Source organism: Brienomyrus brachyistius, chromosome 8, assembly GCF_023856365.1.
Source record: "Brienomyrus brachyistius isolate T26 chromosome 8, BBRACH_0.4, whole genome shotgun sequence".
In the NCBI taxonomy this organism is placed as follows: Eukaryota; Metazoa; Chordata; class Actinopteri; order Osteoglossiformes; family Mormyridae; genus Brienomyrus; species Brienomyrus brachyistius.
Genome location: NC_064540.1, coordinates 4207504 through 4226599, shown reverse-complemented (window position 1 = coordinate 4226599; position 19096 = coordinate 4207504). Strand labels below are relative to the sequence as shown.

The 19096-nt window shown below is 39.1% G+C and overlaps 1 protein-coding gene across 2 annotated transcripts in view; it reads left to right on the top strand.

Moving 5' to 3' along the window:
• Nucleotides 1–19096, top strand: part of LOC125747959 (metabotropic glutamate receptor 7) — a 145234-nt gene that overhangs the window by 94628 nt on the left and 31510 nt on the right. For both annotated transcript variants that reach the window (XM_049023662.1, XM_049023663.1), the window contains exons 3-5: nucleotides 7798–7933; nucleotides 8451–8605; nucleotides 17692–17829. In XM_049023662.1, the coding sequence (XP_048879619.1) occupies nucleotides 7798–7933; nucleotides 8451–8605; nucleotides 17692–17829 (429 nt within the window). The remainder of the gene's footprint in view (nucleotides 1–7797; nucleotides 7934–8450; nucleotides 8606–17691; nucleotides 17830–19096) is intronic.

Below are 19096 nucleotides of genomic sequence, written 5' to 3'. Positions count from 1 at the left end.
TTATAACGGGATTTTACTGTATATTCATGAGATAGAGGGACAGAGACAGAGAAAGACAATCTGATCCTTGCAGTGAACACCTGATTTTATTTGTTTGTGTAAAATTGTGTACCAGTTATATGATACCCTGTTCTTGTATACATACGTACATACATACAGTATAGTCCATGTCACATATATATACTTTTTAATTATTTTTTGTTAATTTTTTAATAATGTTGATAATACCACAGTTGAATTTCCCTCTGTATAGAGGGTTGATAAATTTGATGTGCTATCACACTGGTCATTAAGCATTATTTGTTTCACAAATAACTAGGTGTGCCTCGTTTTCCAAGCGGTTCTTTTAAAAGGCACTCTGATAGTGCTTAAGACATACAGATGTAGACACAATTAAGGGGTTTTGCATAAAACAAATGTACACATCCTTGTTTCCTTGGTTTAACTGAATGTACCAGCAAAAACTCAGCAGCAGTTTATACACCATCCCTGTTCATCCAACTGGATTTGTAAACAATTATTTAAAGGTTCACAAACCTTTACAGCCCCGTACAGCTGCTAGCATGCAAATCCCCATCACTCGTCTCTCCACCTGCTTTCGTTTATGTCGCTCAGATGGAGGGATCAAAATCCGGCCATAACAGACAGTTCCAACTTCCCGACGGAGTCCAAACCAAACACAAATGTCCACCAAGACAAACACATTTATCCACTATTTACCACAAGGTCCAAAAATTTTTAACAACGATATTTTTCACATCTATCCAACATATTTGAATTAATCTTTATCTCAAACATGCGCAATCATTTATACAAAACTCACACCAGTCACAACAGCAAGTATTTTTTGGTGATATTTTACGTAAGGCCATGGTTTTAGTAATTTATAAACACATTCATAATGCATTATAATGCATTCTTAAACCATTATAAACATGCCTATAAATATTAATAAAAAAGACGTAACACATAGCCATGTTTAAAGTGTTAACTATTTTTAAATTATAGGTTCATGTAATTATGTGTTAAAATGACAACACTTGGAATAATAAGCACAGTGAACAGTGACATAAAGCTGCAGACAGGATTAAAGAGGCCTGTATATTTAAATCTCCACTCAGTGCAGCAGCTCACTTGTAAGTGACCTTTCAGTTTTATTACCAGCCTTTTAACATTGGTAGATGAACAGCCGAGGTGTTTACCTGGAATTCTGACCATGATATGACAAATATGTGAAGGTTGCAAAAAGACAAGCTGCCATAAAACAGGCCTGGCCTCATTATGTTTGTCTGCTCTGTACATCGCAGATCCGCATATTCTATTCTTATTGCTATCATTAAAAAGAATAGCCAGAACAGAACCTTGCTCCCCCGTCCCACTGCAGGTCCAAATCTTGGGACGGGACCCAGTTAATTTCTCACCTACAAAACCATCAGTTTTCATTTTGTATCTACATATAATACCTGCAAGTATGACTTTTAATGGACGCAGCATGTGTTTGTGTAAAAGGCTTCATTATGAAAAATGTCTATTCAGTCAGTTTCGGTGTTTATGTGTATTACAAATATCTACATATTTGAACATTACCACAAAAATTGCACATTTCAGACACCTTACCTGAGCAGTATTAACTCGCATTAATTTTTAATGGATTAATTATATTGATAATATCCAGATTATATCCAAAATTATTCTGCAGATTTACTATGTTCAGCCTTAGGAATAGAAGCCTACACACACACACACACACAATATGGACAAAAGTATTGCGACACACCACTTAATCACTGACCGCATTTCTAGGGTTCTCTTCATTTCCGTTATTATTATTATTATCACAAAACCAGTGTTTAAGTCAAGTGTTCACTGCAAGGCTCAGATTGTCTCTCTTTGTCTCTACCCTTCTCTCTCACATTTATGTATTGTAGTAACTCCTTAATATATTTTCTTTCTCTCCTGAGACCCTTAACCCATTGCCACAGTTATATAAAATGAAGCACCTACCCATGCAGTCAGATTTACAACCATTTTTGAAAGTATGTGTCATTCTGAAGAGCTCAGTGAATTCAAGTGTGATACTGTCATAGGATGCCACTTTTGCAATGTCAGTTCGTGATTTTTTTCCCCTGCTAGATATTCCATGATCAACTATAAGTAGTATTACTGAAAAGTAGAAGCGCTTAAGAACAACACAAACTCTGCCACAGAGAGGCAAACCACATATAGTAACAGAACAGGGTTGCCAAGAGCGGAGGGGCATAGTTCATAAAAGTTGCCAATACTCTGTTGACTCAGTAACTGCAGAGTTCCAAACCTCCTCTAGCATTAAGCCCAGCACTAAAACTATGCGCTGGGAGCTTCATGGAATGGGCTTCCATGGCTGAGCAGCTGCAAGCCTCATATAACCAAGCGCAGTGCTAAGCATCGGATGGAGTAGTGTGAAGCACACCGCCACTGGACAATACAGTAGTGGAATTGCATTCTGTGGAGTGGTGAATTATGCTTCTCTGTCTGGCAGTCTGATGGACGAGTCTGGGTTTGGCAGATGCCAGGAGAACGTTACCTGCCTGACTGCCTTGTGCCAACTGTAAAGTTTGGTGGAGGGATAATGGTATGGGGTTGATTTTCAAGAGTTGGATGAGGCCCCTTATTTCCAGTGAAGGAAACTGGTATGTTTTAGCATACCAAGGCATTTTAGACAAGTCAACCCCATCGAATACCTTTGGAATGAACTAGAACGGAGATTACAAGCCAGGCCTTCAAACCCAACATCAGTGCCTGACCTCACAAATGCTGTTCAGGATGAATGGGCAAAAATACCTACAGACACACTCCCTGATCTTATGGAAAGCCTTCTCAGAAGAGCGGTAGCTGTTATAGCTGCAAAGGGGGGATCAGCTCCACATTAGAATGGGATGTCATGAAAGCTCCTGTAGGTGTAATGGCCAGGTGTCCCAGTACTTCTGTCCATGTGGTGTTTATATACAACCCATGACAGAATAAGTAACAGCAGAAATGTAAAATCACATCTGCCCTGCCATCAGCTTGAGTGAAAACAGGCGACACAGCAGTCAAGAATCAAATTAGCAGAGTAGAAGCGTGCCAGAGTGGCAGATTAGCCATGCGCGTCAGGTGGGCCGAGCAAGCGCCGCTCTCATTGGCGTGCAATTGGGCGCAAGGGAGGCGAGAAGGAACCGGCAAATGGCCCTGGAGAGTAGCTGCCGCGGCAGGGTCATTACGGCTAATGTGAGTGACAGCATGATGTGCTCACGGCCTGGAGCAGACGTTCCGGAGCAGTCCCCACCTCCAGGAAAAGTGAGTGGGTGGCCACACAGCTCATGCACTATTGGCGTGAGCGTGTGTGTGTGTGTGTGTGTGTGTGTGTCCTGATGTGTCAGAATTCTGGGAGCATCCACAGAAGTGTGGGGGGTGGTAGGGCAGTCACTAAACATGCAAGCTGTTTTACAGTATTACAGTGTGCGTGAATGGAATTTACATCAGCATTGCCTGTGTTCTGCACGCATTCTAACTAAATCCAACAAAAAATCCAGACATATGAACTGATAAAAAACGGTTCTTTTTCCTGCATCAATAGATAATATATATTGTATGATTATATTAATGAAACAAAATTATAAAAGCACTACATCATTGCTTAATGTATCTTATCATAATCTTGTCTTATCTCATAATCTTTTTTTTGCAAAATATAACTAAAATATTACATGACAAAGATTCCATCCATCCACTCATCCATCGATCTTCTGTGACCTCATATCCAATACAGGGTTGCTGTGACACCAAACATTGGCTGTAATTATCATTATTGTATATTCATATACAATCCAATGTATTATTAATGACAGTAGTATCATCAAAAACAGCCAGTATAACTGTTATTCATAATTCTTGTCTGAGCTTCATATGGCAAAATAACTATTAATCTTAATAAAAACTACTTCATCACACGAAAGTAAGACCATTACAAGAAATAAATAAGCTCGTGTTTGATTGATCTGGTCTGCTTCACTTGTTACCTGCCACAAATGGAGCTGTTTTAAATTGCCACACCCACTTCCAGATGATTACAATGTATCAGGTAAACATCTAACATGAAAGCTGATTCTGGTCAATGTCCCCATAATGAACTATAGAGGTTTGTGTTTTCCTAGTTTTGTTAGAGTTCCTGTTGTTTGTTTTTTGTTTCAGTTTCTGGTCTCTTAGTTCTCCGGCTTGGTTTCATGATTCGGATGTATCTGATTCCGGTTCTGACTTTCGTTTGTTGTCCATTTTTGGTTTTGTTTTGTATCCTGGATCCTGTTTACAAAAACACCTTGATTGATTGCACCTCCGCGTCCTTGGTGATAGCCATTGCAATTCAACTCTGAAATCCTTCCTGGGCACCTCAGATGTGTCCCTCACAGCCTGGGTTTTGTCAGCACTGAGTACGCTGAGGCTTGCCAGCTGAAGAGGAAAGCACCAGCAGGCAGAAAGCCAGAAGCGATATGTGCTGTTCAGGATGTACCCTTTTTTTGCCTATGATAATATACAGGGCTCCAGATCTTGTTAATAAAATGTGGTTTTTCTTGAACTCCATTGTCATGAGGCTTCTGCATTGTTCACAAATTTTTCTTCCTCCGGAGGTAAAAACCACAATTCCAGCTTAGCATGGATATTTCTCTTCAGCTAAGTTTAGTCGTGCTCAGGGATGATTTTGTTTTTGTGCCTGAAGGCCTTTCTCACAAAGGAAGGAACGGCCTTTGAATTGTAGAAGTCAATTCTTTCTGTAAAGCCACCAACTCAATGAATTAATTTCAGTTTGGCTTTCAATAGCTTAACTGCCAGAAAGGCTACTGTTAAGTTTTCCCTGCCTTTTGGAATATTTGTCATAGATAATACAGCAAAGCCAAAACCAGTAAATAATTTTAATGGCAGAAAATGATCATATCAAACATTGATGTTTATGCCTTAATTTCTTGCCTCAAATATGGTAATGTTAGTCTTGACACTGAACAGGGAATCAGTAAATGGCTGTAAAATTTTGTGGTGCTTTGATGTCTTGATAATGTGCAAGAATGCTACAATTGATGTTGTACTGGACAAGCAGTGATGGATATGCTAAGTGCTTTTGGAAGATAAGTTGGATGCACATGCAGCTGCACTGCAATTAGGCAGTGGATGTGCTGCAAAGGACTGTAACATTATGCAGTAGGAAGCTGCCGATGTGTTCGTTTCCAGAATGTTTATGAAACTAAAAAGCTGTCACCGGGCCAAAATTTGAATGAATAGTGACATACTGTTGAATATAATTAGGTGGCATATCAATGCAGGGTCATTAGTTTGATGCCTGTTAATGAAGGTCATATGTAACGCTGTAAAATTGCCACATTTATCTGTAGGCTTTAAAGAGGTAAGAATCCAAGAGAAGGATTGTGATTACATGTGTCATATACTGGAATGATACAATCTGCTTTGAACATTGGACATTGTAGTAAGTACACTCAACAATGTACTTAATTCAACTCAATTACTTAAAAAAATCTATTCAACTGGACATGTAAATACCATCAGCCTGTTATTTTATTAGTTTAGTAGCAATTAGTGAGCATAATGACGTTAATATTATGGACACCTTTGAAACATTTGAGATGTATTTGATTTTGTCTATTTGATATACAGTACTCTCACTGGCCACTCAATTAGGTACACTTTGCTCATACTGAGATAGACCCCCTTTTCGCTTTCAGGACTGTCTTAATTCTTCATGGCATAGATTCGGCAAGGGACCTGCAACATTTCTCAGAGACTTTGGTCCATCTTGACATGACAGCATCAGGCAATTACTACTGATTTGTCAACTGCATCTTCATGATGTGAGTCTCCCATTCCACTACATCCTAAAGGTGCTCTGTTGGCTTGAGATCTGGTGACTGCTGAAGCCATTTGAGTACAGTGACCTCATTGTCATGTTCATGAAACCAGTCTGAGATGATATGAGCTTTTTTACAATGTGTGTTATCCTGCTGGAAGCAGCCATTAGCTGGGTGCACTGTGGTCATAAAGGGATGGACATGGTCAGCAACAGTACTCAGGTAGGCCGGGGCATTAATATGATGCTCAAGAGGCCAAAAGGGTGGCAAGAAAATATTCTTCACACCATTACACCACCACTAGCCTGAATTGTCGATACAAGCAGGATGGATCCAAGCTTTCGTGGAGTTTACGCCAAATTCTGACCCTAAGAGCTGAATGTCGCATGAGAAATCGAGACTCGTCTGACCAGGCAGCGTTTTTCCAATCTTCCATTGTCCAGTTGAATCTCTGTTCTCTGGAGCTGTGGTTTCCTGTTCTAAGCTGACAGCAGTGGCACCCGGCGTGGTCTTCTGCTGCTGTAGCCCATCTGCTTCATCTTTCCACGTGTTATGCATTCAGAGATGCTCTTCTGCATACCTGGGTTGTAACTTGTAGTTATTTGAGTTGCTGTTACCTTTCTATCAGCTTGAACCAGTCTGGCCATTCTTCTCTGACCGCTACCATCAGCAAATCATTTTCGCCCATAGAATCCCTGGATGTTTTTTTTTTTTTTTACTTTTTCAGCACATTCTCTGCAAACCCCGGAGATGGTTGCGCACGAAACTACAGGTAGACTGGCAGTTTCAGAAATTCCCATACCAGCCCAACTGGCATGAACAGCCATGCTACATCCAAACTGTCACTTAAATAACCTTTCTTCCCCGTTCTGGTGGTTGATGTTACCATTAACTGAAGCTCCTGCCCTGTACCTACATGATTTTATACATTGTACTTCTGATTAGTTGATTATATATTTGCTTTGCAATTGAACAGCAATTGAACACACACACACAGGCACGGACACCTCCTGCAAAGAGATACAAAATCTGGGACAGATTTTTAAACATCGGTTACCAAAAATGTGTTTATTTTTCAAGATAATACTTATCTGGGAGCCTTGTATTTTGGTTGCCTATGGTCCATACTTTGCAATGCGACAGATTAAAATGTACAGAATCCGCTTCTCCAAAGCTCCGCTCTCTGGATGTCTCCCAGTATATACTATCTCACAGAATATCAGTAGCCAGACATTCATTTCAGGATTAACTGCAGCAGTATGACTTTGGCCATTCGGCTAGGGTGGCAGTGATCCCAAGCCTCTTCCACAAAGCATGTCAAGCAAAGCAGGACCTGGACTCCGTCTGATACCAGGAAACATATATCGATGACTTTAAGACCCATGTGATTACTTTCAAAAACAGTAGGTACCATAGTCACTTTAAAGGCAGGCAGATAAAGTCATACAACACACCTTCATAACAACTGAGCTATTTTTCCCAACAGAACCAGTTAAAAAGAAAACCAATCTGAAATGTATGGCTTGTCTTGACTTGGCTACGGTGTACGTCTCGATTTCCCACACTTCTGAATTTTGATTAGTCTTACCATAAAAAATGATTTAAAAGGCAGAATGGTGGTCAACCACCCAGACTCCTTAACCTGCCAGTGGTTGCTCTTGTACACTTGAACTGACCTGTGTGAATAATGAACATTATAGTTATGAAATTTAGTCATTTTCACAATGCATACACTATTGACCAGGCTTTTCCTTCCATGTTATACCCGCAAATAATATGATAGGCGAGAAGATACAGAATCTGTTTTTCCTTCTACATTTCCCTCTGAATTTCGACATTTCCGTCTTCCTGAATAGCCTGCGGTGGGTATTTACCATGCAAACCGGTGCTCCCAGACATCATCGCATCCTTGCCTCCCTTGTTCTAGGTGGGATCTGCATCGCGCAGTCACTGAAAATCCCCCACGAACACACGCAGGCAGACTTCGACAAGATTATCCGGCATTTGCTTGACACGCGACATGCCCGGGCCACCGTCTTGTTCGCCAGCGATGAAGACATTCGGTACGTAGGCACCATGCACGCGTTTCACCAGATCATTGTGGCTGCCCTGCCTGTGTATTGAACAGTGGATATCACTACAGACTGGATGTCATCCAGCTTCACTGCATAGATGCATTTGCTGGAAAATAACACTAGAAAATAGACCCTGTAAATGATTTCACTGAATCAATAACCCAGCAGGTAGGGTGTTGTGTCACACAGAAGCACGTTCAACCCATGGAATACCTAGAAAATATAATAATAAAAAAAAAATCTAAGAAAATAGAAAATATATAGATAATATGCCTATTGTTACGTATTGTTTTCTACACATATCCTTAAAACCTATAGACCAATAGTGTGGGATTAAATGTTTTTTATTATCATTGAAAAATTTTATCAAAAACATAAATAAAGTTATTGAGGCATTTTCATTTGTTTTATTTTATTCAAAGAAATCGGAATTTGCATTCTGTGAACTCTGCACATGTTTACAGAAACATGATTGAATCTGAATCTTTCTGGAATTATTGTGTAGGGGGCTTCTTAATGCCAGCAAAAGAGCAAATCAAGTGGGGCATTTTTTGTGGATCGGGTCAGACAGCTGGGGAGCAAAACACAGCCCTATTCACCAGCTGGAGGAAGCCGCTGCGGGGGCCGTCACCATTCTCCCCAAGAGAGCCACCATAGAAGGTAAGACATGCCGCCGATCGTGTGCTGATGAGGAGCTAATTCCGTGCTTAAGGTTCTCATCGAAGCCGGAATACAAATTGGATCCTTACACTTACAGTCTGACACCCTGTTTCCCCAGCACAGCATAATACCGACAATTTCCCAGTTTAAACCAGCAGTCCTAATGTGTTTAAAGGCTAATTTTACAGCTGACCTTTAAAGATACTGCTTAAGGCTTCATGACATATAGGTTGTCTGAGATATTGTAACTGACATAAGGTCTATAATGGAGTTTCGGGAGATGTTAAACTGATGGCAGCTTGAAACATTCACAACAGTAGCGAATTACTTCTCCAGCATTTTCCATACACCTGTGGAGAAAGCACTTTGAACGACAGCCTCCTGGCACATACCGAAGCCTCCAGCGTCACATGCATTTTCTACTGGTGCTGCTTTCGGCGGAGATAATTGGGAAGGGTGGGGCTCACTGGCGCCAGGTTAACAAACAACCCCCGGTCCCTTGATGTTTATCGTATCGTACCTTTTTCGCTCCACCATTCTTGGCCGCCTATGCGATCGCGAGTTGTTGTGACGCGCCGGGGCGGACCTGGGGGACGTGGCATGATGGGATGTCATGCAGCTCAGAAAGAAGCAGAGCTGGATGGGCGCTGCGTGATGGAGAGGCGCACTCTGTTTGGCCCGCTGTGCTAAAAATGCATGCAGCCCAACATATTGGCGGCAGTCACCCCCAGCTGTGTGACTGACGCATAACAGCGGTCAAAATACCTGACTATTTTTTTCAAATTTATCATATTCACATATACTTTGCACATTGTTGGCTCTGCAACCTTTGTTTATTATTATTCTGATTCATTTTGAGTTACCGATACTTTGTATCTCGTAAGAGAGTGCAGTATTGCATATAGTAATAGATTAGTATAATATTATATCATTATAGCTTAGCTGTATGCTGCTTTTTAAGTGGTACTTTACTGTCACATTAGATTTCGCTCTAGAGAGCAAGTGTGTTATGGCTGTTCCTGAGCCCCTGCTGTCATTTAAAAGTCAAATAGTAAGAGCACAATTTTCTTGAGGCAAAACGTTGAAATGTGCTTTGTGGCTCACCAGGCCATCGATCCCCTCCCATCCCCCCACCCCCCCCTTTCCTTGAGGGCTCCCCTTCGTCCCGGTAGCGTCTGCGACAGGGATACTGACCCCACCGGAGTCCGAGATGCACCTGGGAGGTTTCATTGTTCCGCTTTTGTTTATCGGCAGAAGCGGGCGGCGGGTACTGGGGTCTCCTGCTGCGGTATCAGGGGCTCCATGTGTCTCTGTCCCGTATCGGCGGTAGCACAGCAGGCCCTGACAGGGAACAAAACGGACAGCAGGCACTGGCTTTGGGGGGGGGGGGCACATCCCCCTCTCTCTCAAGTGTCACATATCCGCCTGCCAGTGGTTTCATGTGATCAGACCACTTAATGGTTAGAATATTCCTCCCTTTCTCTATTATATGACTCCAGCAAATTACCCCCTTTTATTATTATGTTATATAATATAATACGTATACTATAATATAATGTCCGTAAGTTATATCTTTTAACATGGATGTTAAAAGCACGATGTAGCGTTAAGAAGGCTTCGGGAAACTCACCCCAGGTTGTTTTATTAGCAGTATAGTATGATAACAATAAAATGACTTCGCAGAAACCATAGTTGGGCTGCTTTGAAAAGTTATCGTTCGGAGTTCAAGTCTCTTTCCATAAAGCTACAATATGAAACAATCCTACTGAATAAGTATCTTTTTAAAAATCTGCTGCATCAAAATGCAAAATTATAATTACTACTGTATTTGGGTACTTAGACAAAGGGTTTTTACAGATATCATATGTCCCTTTAAGGCATGTAATGTCTGAATTAAAATAATGTCATTTTAAATATTAAATGTAATTATTAACATTACATTATATGTGGGTCCAGCGAAAGTGTGCAGACATCTAGTTGGAGACAATCGATCAGTGTTCCCAGGGTGATTGCAAAGGCTGTTATGCAGACATTCAGAGATTAATCATGCAGTCTGTCCCCATAGAATCCTTTTCTGGAACATCCCCTGTTTATCAATACACCAGTGGTTCATAAGGCATTTACAGTATTGGAATTTGAAGCCTTATTTATTCTCAATCAAAAGCACTTTGGTTAGATAGTGGTTGCTATTCAGGCACTGTAATGAATCAGCTGTCCAAAGCTATTTTTATTATATAAAATCGATTATGGTGCCCTGATTGATTTTCAGATTAAAGCAACAGCATGATACATCTGCTGCTGGCACCTTTCCATTCCGCGTCAGACGGTGTTCAGTGAATTCTCTCAGCTCATGTAGTATAACTGACCGGAGTCTTTGCATTCCTTGCTATTTGAAGGTTATTATGTGCAGGGGTGCACATAACTGTTACGCAAGTACAGTACGTATATATTCACCATTAAGAACGATACGTGCGACAATCGATTGTTTGTAAAAGCGCAAATGCGTGCTTATCTTATGTGCATTTGCGTTGCTATGACAAGAAAATACCTTGCATTTTAACCCTTCGAGTTAGCATATAAGGATTAAAATACATTATATTTTGTTTTCATGGCAGCGCAAATGCACATAAGATAAGTACGCGTTTGCGCTTTTACAAACAATCGATTGTCGCACGTATCGTTCTTAATGGTGAATATATACGCACTGTACTTGCGTACCAGTTATATGCACCTCTGATTATGTGGTTGTTTGGATGGTTAATTCTAATTACATAGTAATACTCCTCATAATCGGCAAGGAAACATCAACATTGCCCGCTAGCTGGATATTGGCCTCCTGTGAGTGACTCTCCGGAACCTGCGAAGCAGCATCCCCAAAGCCGCTGTCATTCTGGCCATTAGGTGTCTCAACAATTAAAAATGAATGAACTCGTTGATTTTCCAGCTTTCTTATTATTAATTCTTGCTGGATAATCAAGCTGTCCCTAAACCGTTAAGCTCGCAAGTACACTGATCTGTAGTGTACAGTTTTTTTAAACTTCCCTCAAATAAATCAGATCATTAGCACAAATGAAAAGCAGTAAACAAGAACAGTTTTTTTGGTGATGCTTTGATTATGAATCATGTCCATGTGAGCAAATGCTACAGTAATTGTGTCTCATACCATATACAGTTTATCTATAGTGGATTACAAACAAACTTTTCCATATATTTCATGCCTCACCAAGGAATGTGATACAATGGGTTTTGGTAAATCACATCCTTTGTGAATTTTAGATGGCTTGGAAAGTATTAAAATATAAGTAGTTACAGCTAAAGCTGCTGGTAGCTAAAAAGCTAACAGCAAATTGACATTTTGTATAGATATTTGTATTCTCTGCCTGGATAACAGACAGAGATAATGTGACTTATCTGGTGCCAGGTATGACTGCATTCTAGTTTAATCGTGTCAGTTGTCCAGTTTTGCATTAAAGCAGGTAGGCAGCATCTGTACTGTCGTAGATGCTGGCTGAGAGCAAAATTCTGGGAAACCATATAGTGAAGCAAAAGCCCACCCTTTCATGTTCTCTGCACAAAAACAAAATTACAAAAGAAAACAGTGGGGGAGCCTTTGACCGTAGCTTTCATTGAGCTTTTGCTACAGTTTCACATTTGCTCAGTCACCACCTACTGGGATAAAACAACAGAAAGCTGGATGCAGTTCAGACAACCTGTCTAATAGTCATCAGGGGAAAGTGGGTGGAGCCACACCCTTATATGCTCCTCCCACTTCCTGTCCACATTGCTTCACACTATGAATTTCTGAATGCTTGGTAGGGCGTCCATTTATGTCTTTGTCCTGTGTCCTTGTACCATGATAACCAAATGATTCTTGCGTGGAATTAATCAGCCGGATAAGATCAAGTCTAAATTTTAGGCAACTTTAATCCAGCTGTGGTTGTTCATAGATAGGTATTTCGTGATGAAATTTACATTATTACGCAAAAGTTTCAGGGAGTCAAACAAAATGTTTAAATCTGTTGGCCTGGGTAGTAAGTGTATATTTACCCTGAAAAAAGAAAATACAATTTAACATTAGAACATATTCAAATTAAGAGTAACAGAATAAAAACTTCACTGGTATCTTGGAAAAACCACTGGTATCTTGTTAGCTGGCTAGATGAACACCGTTTCAGTTCCAGTCCTCTTCAGGGTCACCTCAGCCATTACATGCACTTTTTTTATTGCACCGCCAGCTCAGTCAATTAATTAATGAATCAATGAATAAACCAATTAATTAATTTAATTAAAAAAAACTCAAGGAAGTATCGATTAGCCAAAAAGGGGTGTACTGTATACTGTAGGAAAGTTTTAGAATGGTTTAGCTGTCACTTTGACAGACATACTGTAATGTCATGGATTTATGAAGATAATATAAACATCTCGACTGCCTAAGACTTTTGCACAATGCTATATGCAAATGTATATATAAAAAATGATTTGTTAACAGTAGGCAACTGCACAGTTTTTTAAATAGCATAATAATCTGGCCCTTTCTTTTGCTGAAGACAGACTTTTATACATTTTCGGTAAAATTTTGAGAAGTATTCTAATCATGCCAACAAACAGAAGTTTATTTTACGTAGTACTGTACTTTTCCTGTCTTTAGGAGCAATGGGATTGGGTCAAGGCAGGGGTCAACACGTACAACACACAATATAAAGGGTCAAGCATGAAAAAAAATCCAAGTTTATAAACGATAAGCCATAAATCAGCTGCAGTTCTCAGATCAGTTTCCAGTAATGGTCTGCATATGAACCAAAATTAAACTACGTCTTGTGTGCCTTAAATAAGGAACCAGGATCTGGTGAAACTACAGCCCAGACTATTGAAGCCCCCACTTAAGACAAACCTTTGTCTCAGTCCACGTATTGAATAAATGATTTTTTTTTTCTAATTACTGAAAACTATGGTGAATTCAGCCTGATGAGGTGTCAAGAATCAAATGTTTTTCTCCAAGACATTAGAGTTGACCTTTGCTCTCGTTGCGGTGATGTGAAAACCCCATTGGCTCACAGGCTATTTACACACAATAAATACACAATAGGCTACTATGCAAATTCTTCAGACTGGCATCTTTAATTTGGCTAAATAGGACTTGTTCAGCCTGCAGAATCAGCTTGATGTCAATTGCAATCCAAACCATGTAGCATTTTTGTCTTAAACATGAAAACAAGGTTGTTTTGCAGTAGCCCTTTGTGCTAAAGGCAGTCTTTATGATTATGTAGGCCCATATTAGGAGATAATTGACGAGTATACCATACATTTTTGCTCTTCAAGCTACCGTTTAACCCTTTGAGATATGCAAGAACCTGTTTCAAAGTTCAACTCTTTGAGTACGCTCAACTGGGCTTCAATTATCTGAAGCAGATTGTAGTATATGCAGATGGAAAAAATGCTGTTACTGATACAGTCTTATGGCGTTATCAGTGTTGTGTAAATTACTGAAAATTAGTAATTTTACAGTTACTAGTGATTTCATTCCAAAGTAATTCATTTTCTTTACTAATTACTGCATAAAAAAGTAATTAGTTACTATAGAAAGTAACTTTTGCATCACTTCAGTTCCCTTATTAATGCATACATACCCAGATAGCAGACATACGTTTCCAGAACGTTGGTTTAAGATCGATACATTGTTAAGTGATCACGTTCCATTTAGGCCTATGAACAGTATTTAAATTACTATATAAACTAATGTGCGTTTCAGCGGGCACATTAAAAAAAATAATAATTTAATTTTTATTATAAAATTAGTTATTAGCATAACTGTTAGGCCTGTTGTTACTGTTTCAGTTATGTTGTCAATATTAAAAATAATTAACATATCAGTTAAATACTAAAATAAAAATTTGATCAGTTAAATTGTGTAGTATATGGTTTTAAACAGTATGCCTATATGCAGGATAAACAGAACATATCTACCCTCTAGTATATAAATACATGTAGTTTAAACCTATTGTTGGTTATATTGCCTAATCAGGATGAATAACAGTAGGCTAAATGTCGCATAGTTATCTCATTAATGTTTTGTTGCTGGTGATATACGTCACGCAGACATCATGGGAATGTCGAATCAATACTCATTAGCGAAGTCGCCTCCACACAGAGATTCTTTGCCTGGGTAGTTATATTTTTTAATGTTGTTGCTGTGACACAGTGCAAGAAAATACAGGTATCAAATTTCATCTATTACTGTAACCTAATATCACCCATTCATTGTGTCACCATAAGGTTGGATGATGTTAGATCATAAAAATGAAATCAGGGGAATAGGCTGCATTTGTCTATTAATATTTTCACGCAAGACAAAAGTAACAAGCCAATTTAAATTTCAATACTTTTAATTTTGTTATTTAATTTGAAAAGGTAATTATTGATTAAATGGTAGCTATCTGAAGCTTTTTATGGAAAGAATTCTGAGATGGTCGTTCATGTGTTTGAAGAAAAAAATCAAACATTCAGTGCTCCACTTGTAGTTTAGTTCTGTTTTATTTAGTTACAGTTCTGTTTTATTTAGTTACAGTTATGTTTTTTGATTAGTTTATTTTTGACACATTTTTCTGAGAAAACAGTAATAGTAATAATAGACACATTCAATGTATCACACATGCTGTCTTAATTCCAGTATTTTACTTCAGTGATTAAATGAAAATCAATTGCCTTGAAATTTCTTCTCAAATTAAACATAGAATTCTGAATTATCACTGAAATTTAAGCACTCAAAAAATAATAATTATTGATTACAATTATACTTATTTTTTAATTCTTGTTACTTTCGACAAAGCCAGTGATTTATTTCAATGCATTTCAAATGCGTCCATCTTCTATCTGTTTATCCTGGTCAGGCACCCTGAAGGACCTGGAGCCAATCACAGCCAGTACCTGGCACAAACTCAGGGGTACACCCTGGATGTGATGCCTGTCCTGCAAAGGGCACACACATTCGTACGCCATGGGCAATTTAAAGACAGCGATTAGCTTAACTAATCTGCGGGTGGGAACTGGAGTATCTGGAGGGAATCTGCATGACACTGGGAGAACTGGCAGAGCAGAATGAGGAGTTGAACCCACAGTCCTGGTTGAGTGAGGCAACAGTGCGGTTCACTGCGCTACCCTACATGCAGGGCTCAGATTGTCATGGGGTGCACGTTGATGCAGTCCCCCTGTAGGAAAAAAAACCCACAAAATCCATCCCCTTTAAATATAGCATCCACCTACACCAATCTTATCCAGAAACGGTGATTGTGTCTCTGAGTTTTCACTGCAACTCCCTAAGTCGATTACTAATTAGAGGACCGATTTGCTGAAGAGTCCTCACACCTGGGTTTGAACAACTGACCTAAAGGTTAACCCAAAATCTGCATACACACTGGCCAACCCTACTCACCTACTCACAACGATCGTATGACAAATGTCAGTTAGATTTAAAAATATTTATAATATTCTTTGTCCTTAAAGAAATGGTTGTATAGTATTTGATTATAAAGCTAGCCTTAAGTATAAAGCCTCTTGTTTAATAGTTGGGAAGGATTTGAAAATTGCTTGAAGGATGCAGATTTTCTATGTGACTACCTTCCCTATTCCAGCACTGAAAGAAATCAAACAGCATGACTTCCAGGATGCAGGCTACTGTACTGTTTCAGGGGCATCTAGCGGGAAGTGTGTCAGGCTACCCATAGAAGGCTTTCAGCTGTCTTTGGCTTTTGTGTGTAAGAGCAGTGCAGATGTGCTGTCGTATATGACAGTTCTGTTGCCTTTGACACTTCCGTAGGAGAAAGGAGCAGGCTGGCTGTCTAGAAACTGCAGTTCTGCACTTAATCAGCCGATCAAAATTTGTCTTTGGAGCAGGGATTACGAACTATACATTATACATTATGCCGTACATTATTCACTTTAATTGCAGAGGTATGGTTTATATGATCATTCTGGTAGTTATATTTAAAAGCTAAAGTTTTTAAAGTGCTTTTCAAATGATTATAAATCTTACTATTTAAATAGTCAATGCCGAACAACAACCAAACCACATTTCTGCGATATAGTACTGTATATGTTATACTGTATTGTACTTAAATTTGTCCCCATAATTGAAATAGAACTAATATTAATAAATAGATGAAAATTACTTTGATTCATTATGATCCGCCGGATCAGTTAGATGATTCATGTAAAAGATTCCTCCTCTTACCATGAGAGCCTGTCACTAACACTGGCAGGGTGACATGCTGCCCAGCTCCGTGCCCGGCTCAACCAAAGACCCACCACGTGTTCATGACAGGGCTTCAGGGAAAGGATCTCGTTCCCATTTAAATGCCGTTTGCAAGATACAAAGGCATTAAAATATGACAGGATTGACAGGATATTTCGCTGTAATGGATGCCATCGAGTGACATACTCATCACCTTCTACTTTTTTCTTTTTAAATCTTTGAATCGACATATTCTATTTCTCCGTACTCCCTAATGGTTCTTTTCTAATGTTAGAGGGGTCCCATGGACCCGATTATAGTCAGGTATTTCTTATTTATTTATGGGATTCTGGCACAGGGCACACAGCATTCTCCCGCAAAAGTACAGGTGTCAGTTTCAGTATAATTATTTTTCCTCACCGTGGTTTTACATATAACAAATCAGTAGCAGATTGCTTCAGGCAGAACAATAACATTGTAGGTAGAGGCTTATCAGGCTTAGTCTCCTGCTCGCTTCTCTTCTTGAGCTGTTCAGTTGTGTCTCACTGAGCTGAGAAATTCGTAGCATCCTTAGCAGCAGCCAATTTGTTTGGAAATGTAGTTCTTCAGAAAACTGGTGACTTACAGTAAACAATTTATCACATCAGTGCTGCCCTGGATAAGCGGTTGGAAGATGGATGGATTAATTTTTCAGTCTTTATTTTAAATAATATTTGTTTTATGCACAGATCTCTTTCTATTTATTCAATATTTATAATATAAATATTGAATGACATCTTCATCTTCCAAAAAAAACTTGAATCTTATACTATAAGAAAGAATCAACCATGTAAACGCTGATTCATTGGATGTTTTTCAGGTTTTGATGCCTACTTCACCTCTCGAACGCTTGAGAATAATCGCCGAAATGTGTGGTTTGCTGAATTCTGGGAAGAGAACTTCAACTGTAAGCTGATGAGCTCTTCCAAAAAGGAAGACACTAATCGCAAATGCACAGGTAACGTTCACCCCAAATGCTTGTTAAGAGTTTTTAGGGGTCTCCATTCCCTATAGTAATGCACACACACACACACACACACACACACACACACACACACACACCAGACCAGTTGGCCTCCTTATGTAAATGGGGACTGTCCATTCATTTCTATGGGAAAAACCCTGATCCCAATCACGACACCCTTAACCTCTACCCATCCCTAACCTTAACCACAAGTGACCAACCCAAATACAAGACTTTTAGCATTTTTACTTTTTTGATTGCATTCACAGATTTTTATAAAACTGAGGTTATCCAAATGGGGACCTCAAAAGATGTCCTCAAAAGAGTAGGGAAATTTCAGGTTTTACTACACTTTGGGGACAATTTGGTCCTCAAATGTGATCTATGCAAACACACACACACACACACACACACACACACAGGTTTGTAATTATTACTTTGTGGAGACTCATTTTATGGGAAAAAATCTAATCCCAACATATATGACGACCTTAACCCCTACCCACCTCTAACGCTAATCATAAGTATATATGTTCTATATATATGTGTATAACTAAATGTAATAAAATCAAAATATAATAATTATAATCAAAATGTAATGAAAAGTACAAATTATCATGGAAATAAAGTTACTAAGGAATAGAAATTAGTATTACATAAGACTGTTTTGGTAATGCAAAGGGCAGGTTGTAATGGAAAGCTTTCCAGTGCACTTGAAACGCTTAATTGCAAATGGACTGGCTGGATCAGGGAAGAAATCACAGCATGAATGATTTTTACAGCTTGGTTAAAGGTGTATAGGGGACTTGGTTAAAGCCATAAAGCGTATATCAGGACAATATGAAAAAAAAAGACTAATATAAAGCCTGTTTTATTACAATTTACCATGGAGTAGCTTGTATAAAGTATTATTGCAATAAAAGATAGACAGTAAAAAATGTGGTTACAAGGAATATTGTAATGCTCAAAGGACTGAATTGATTTCCAAGGAGTTGCTGTTAGGGGCTAAACCCATAGACAAGCGACATCTACATTTCATGAAATAAAAAATAAAAGTTTTGCTTTAGAAATAAAGAAGTGAAGGCAATGGGAGTAATTCTGGATGATCGCGTCGGATTCTTAGCATTTACGTAATAGTCACAGCCTCTACTCTGGCAGTTCAAAAGCTTGCTATGATTCTCAGCTCTCCCTCCCTCATCAGGTAAACTAATTATGCTGTTCCTAAGCATAGCCATGAGGTAGGACAAAAGCAGTGAAGCCA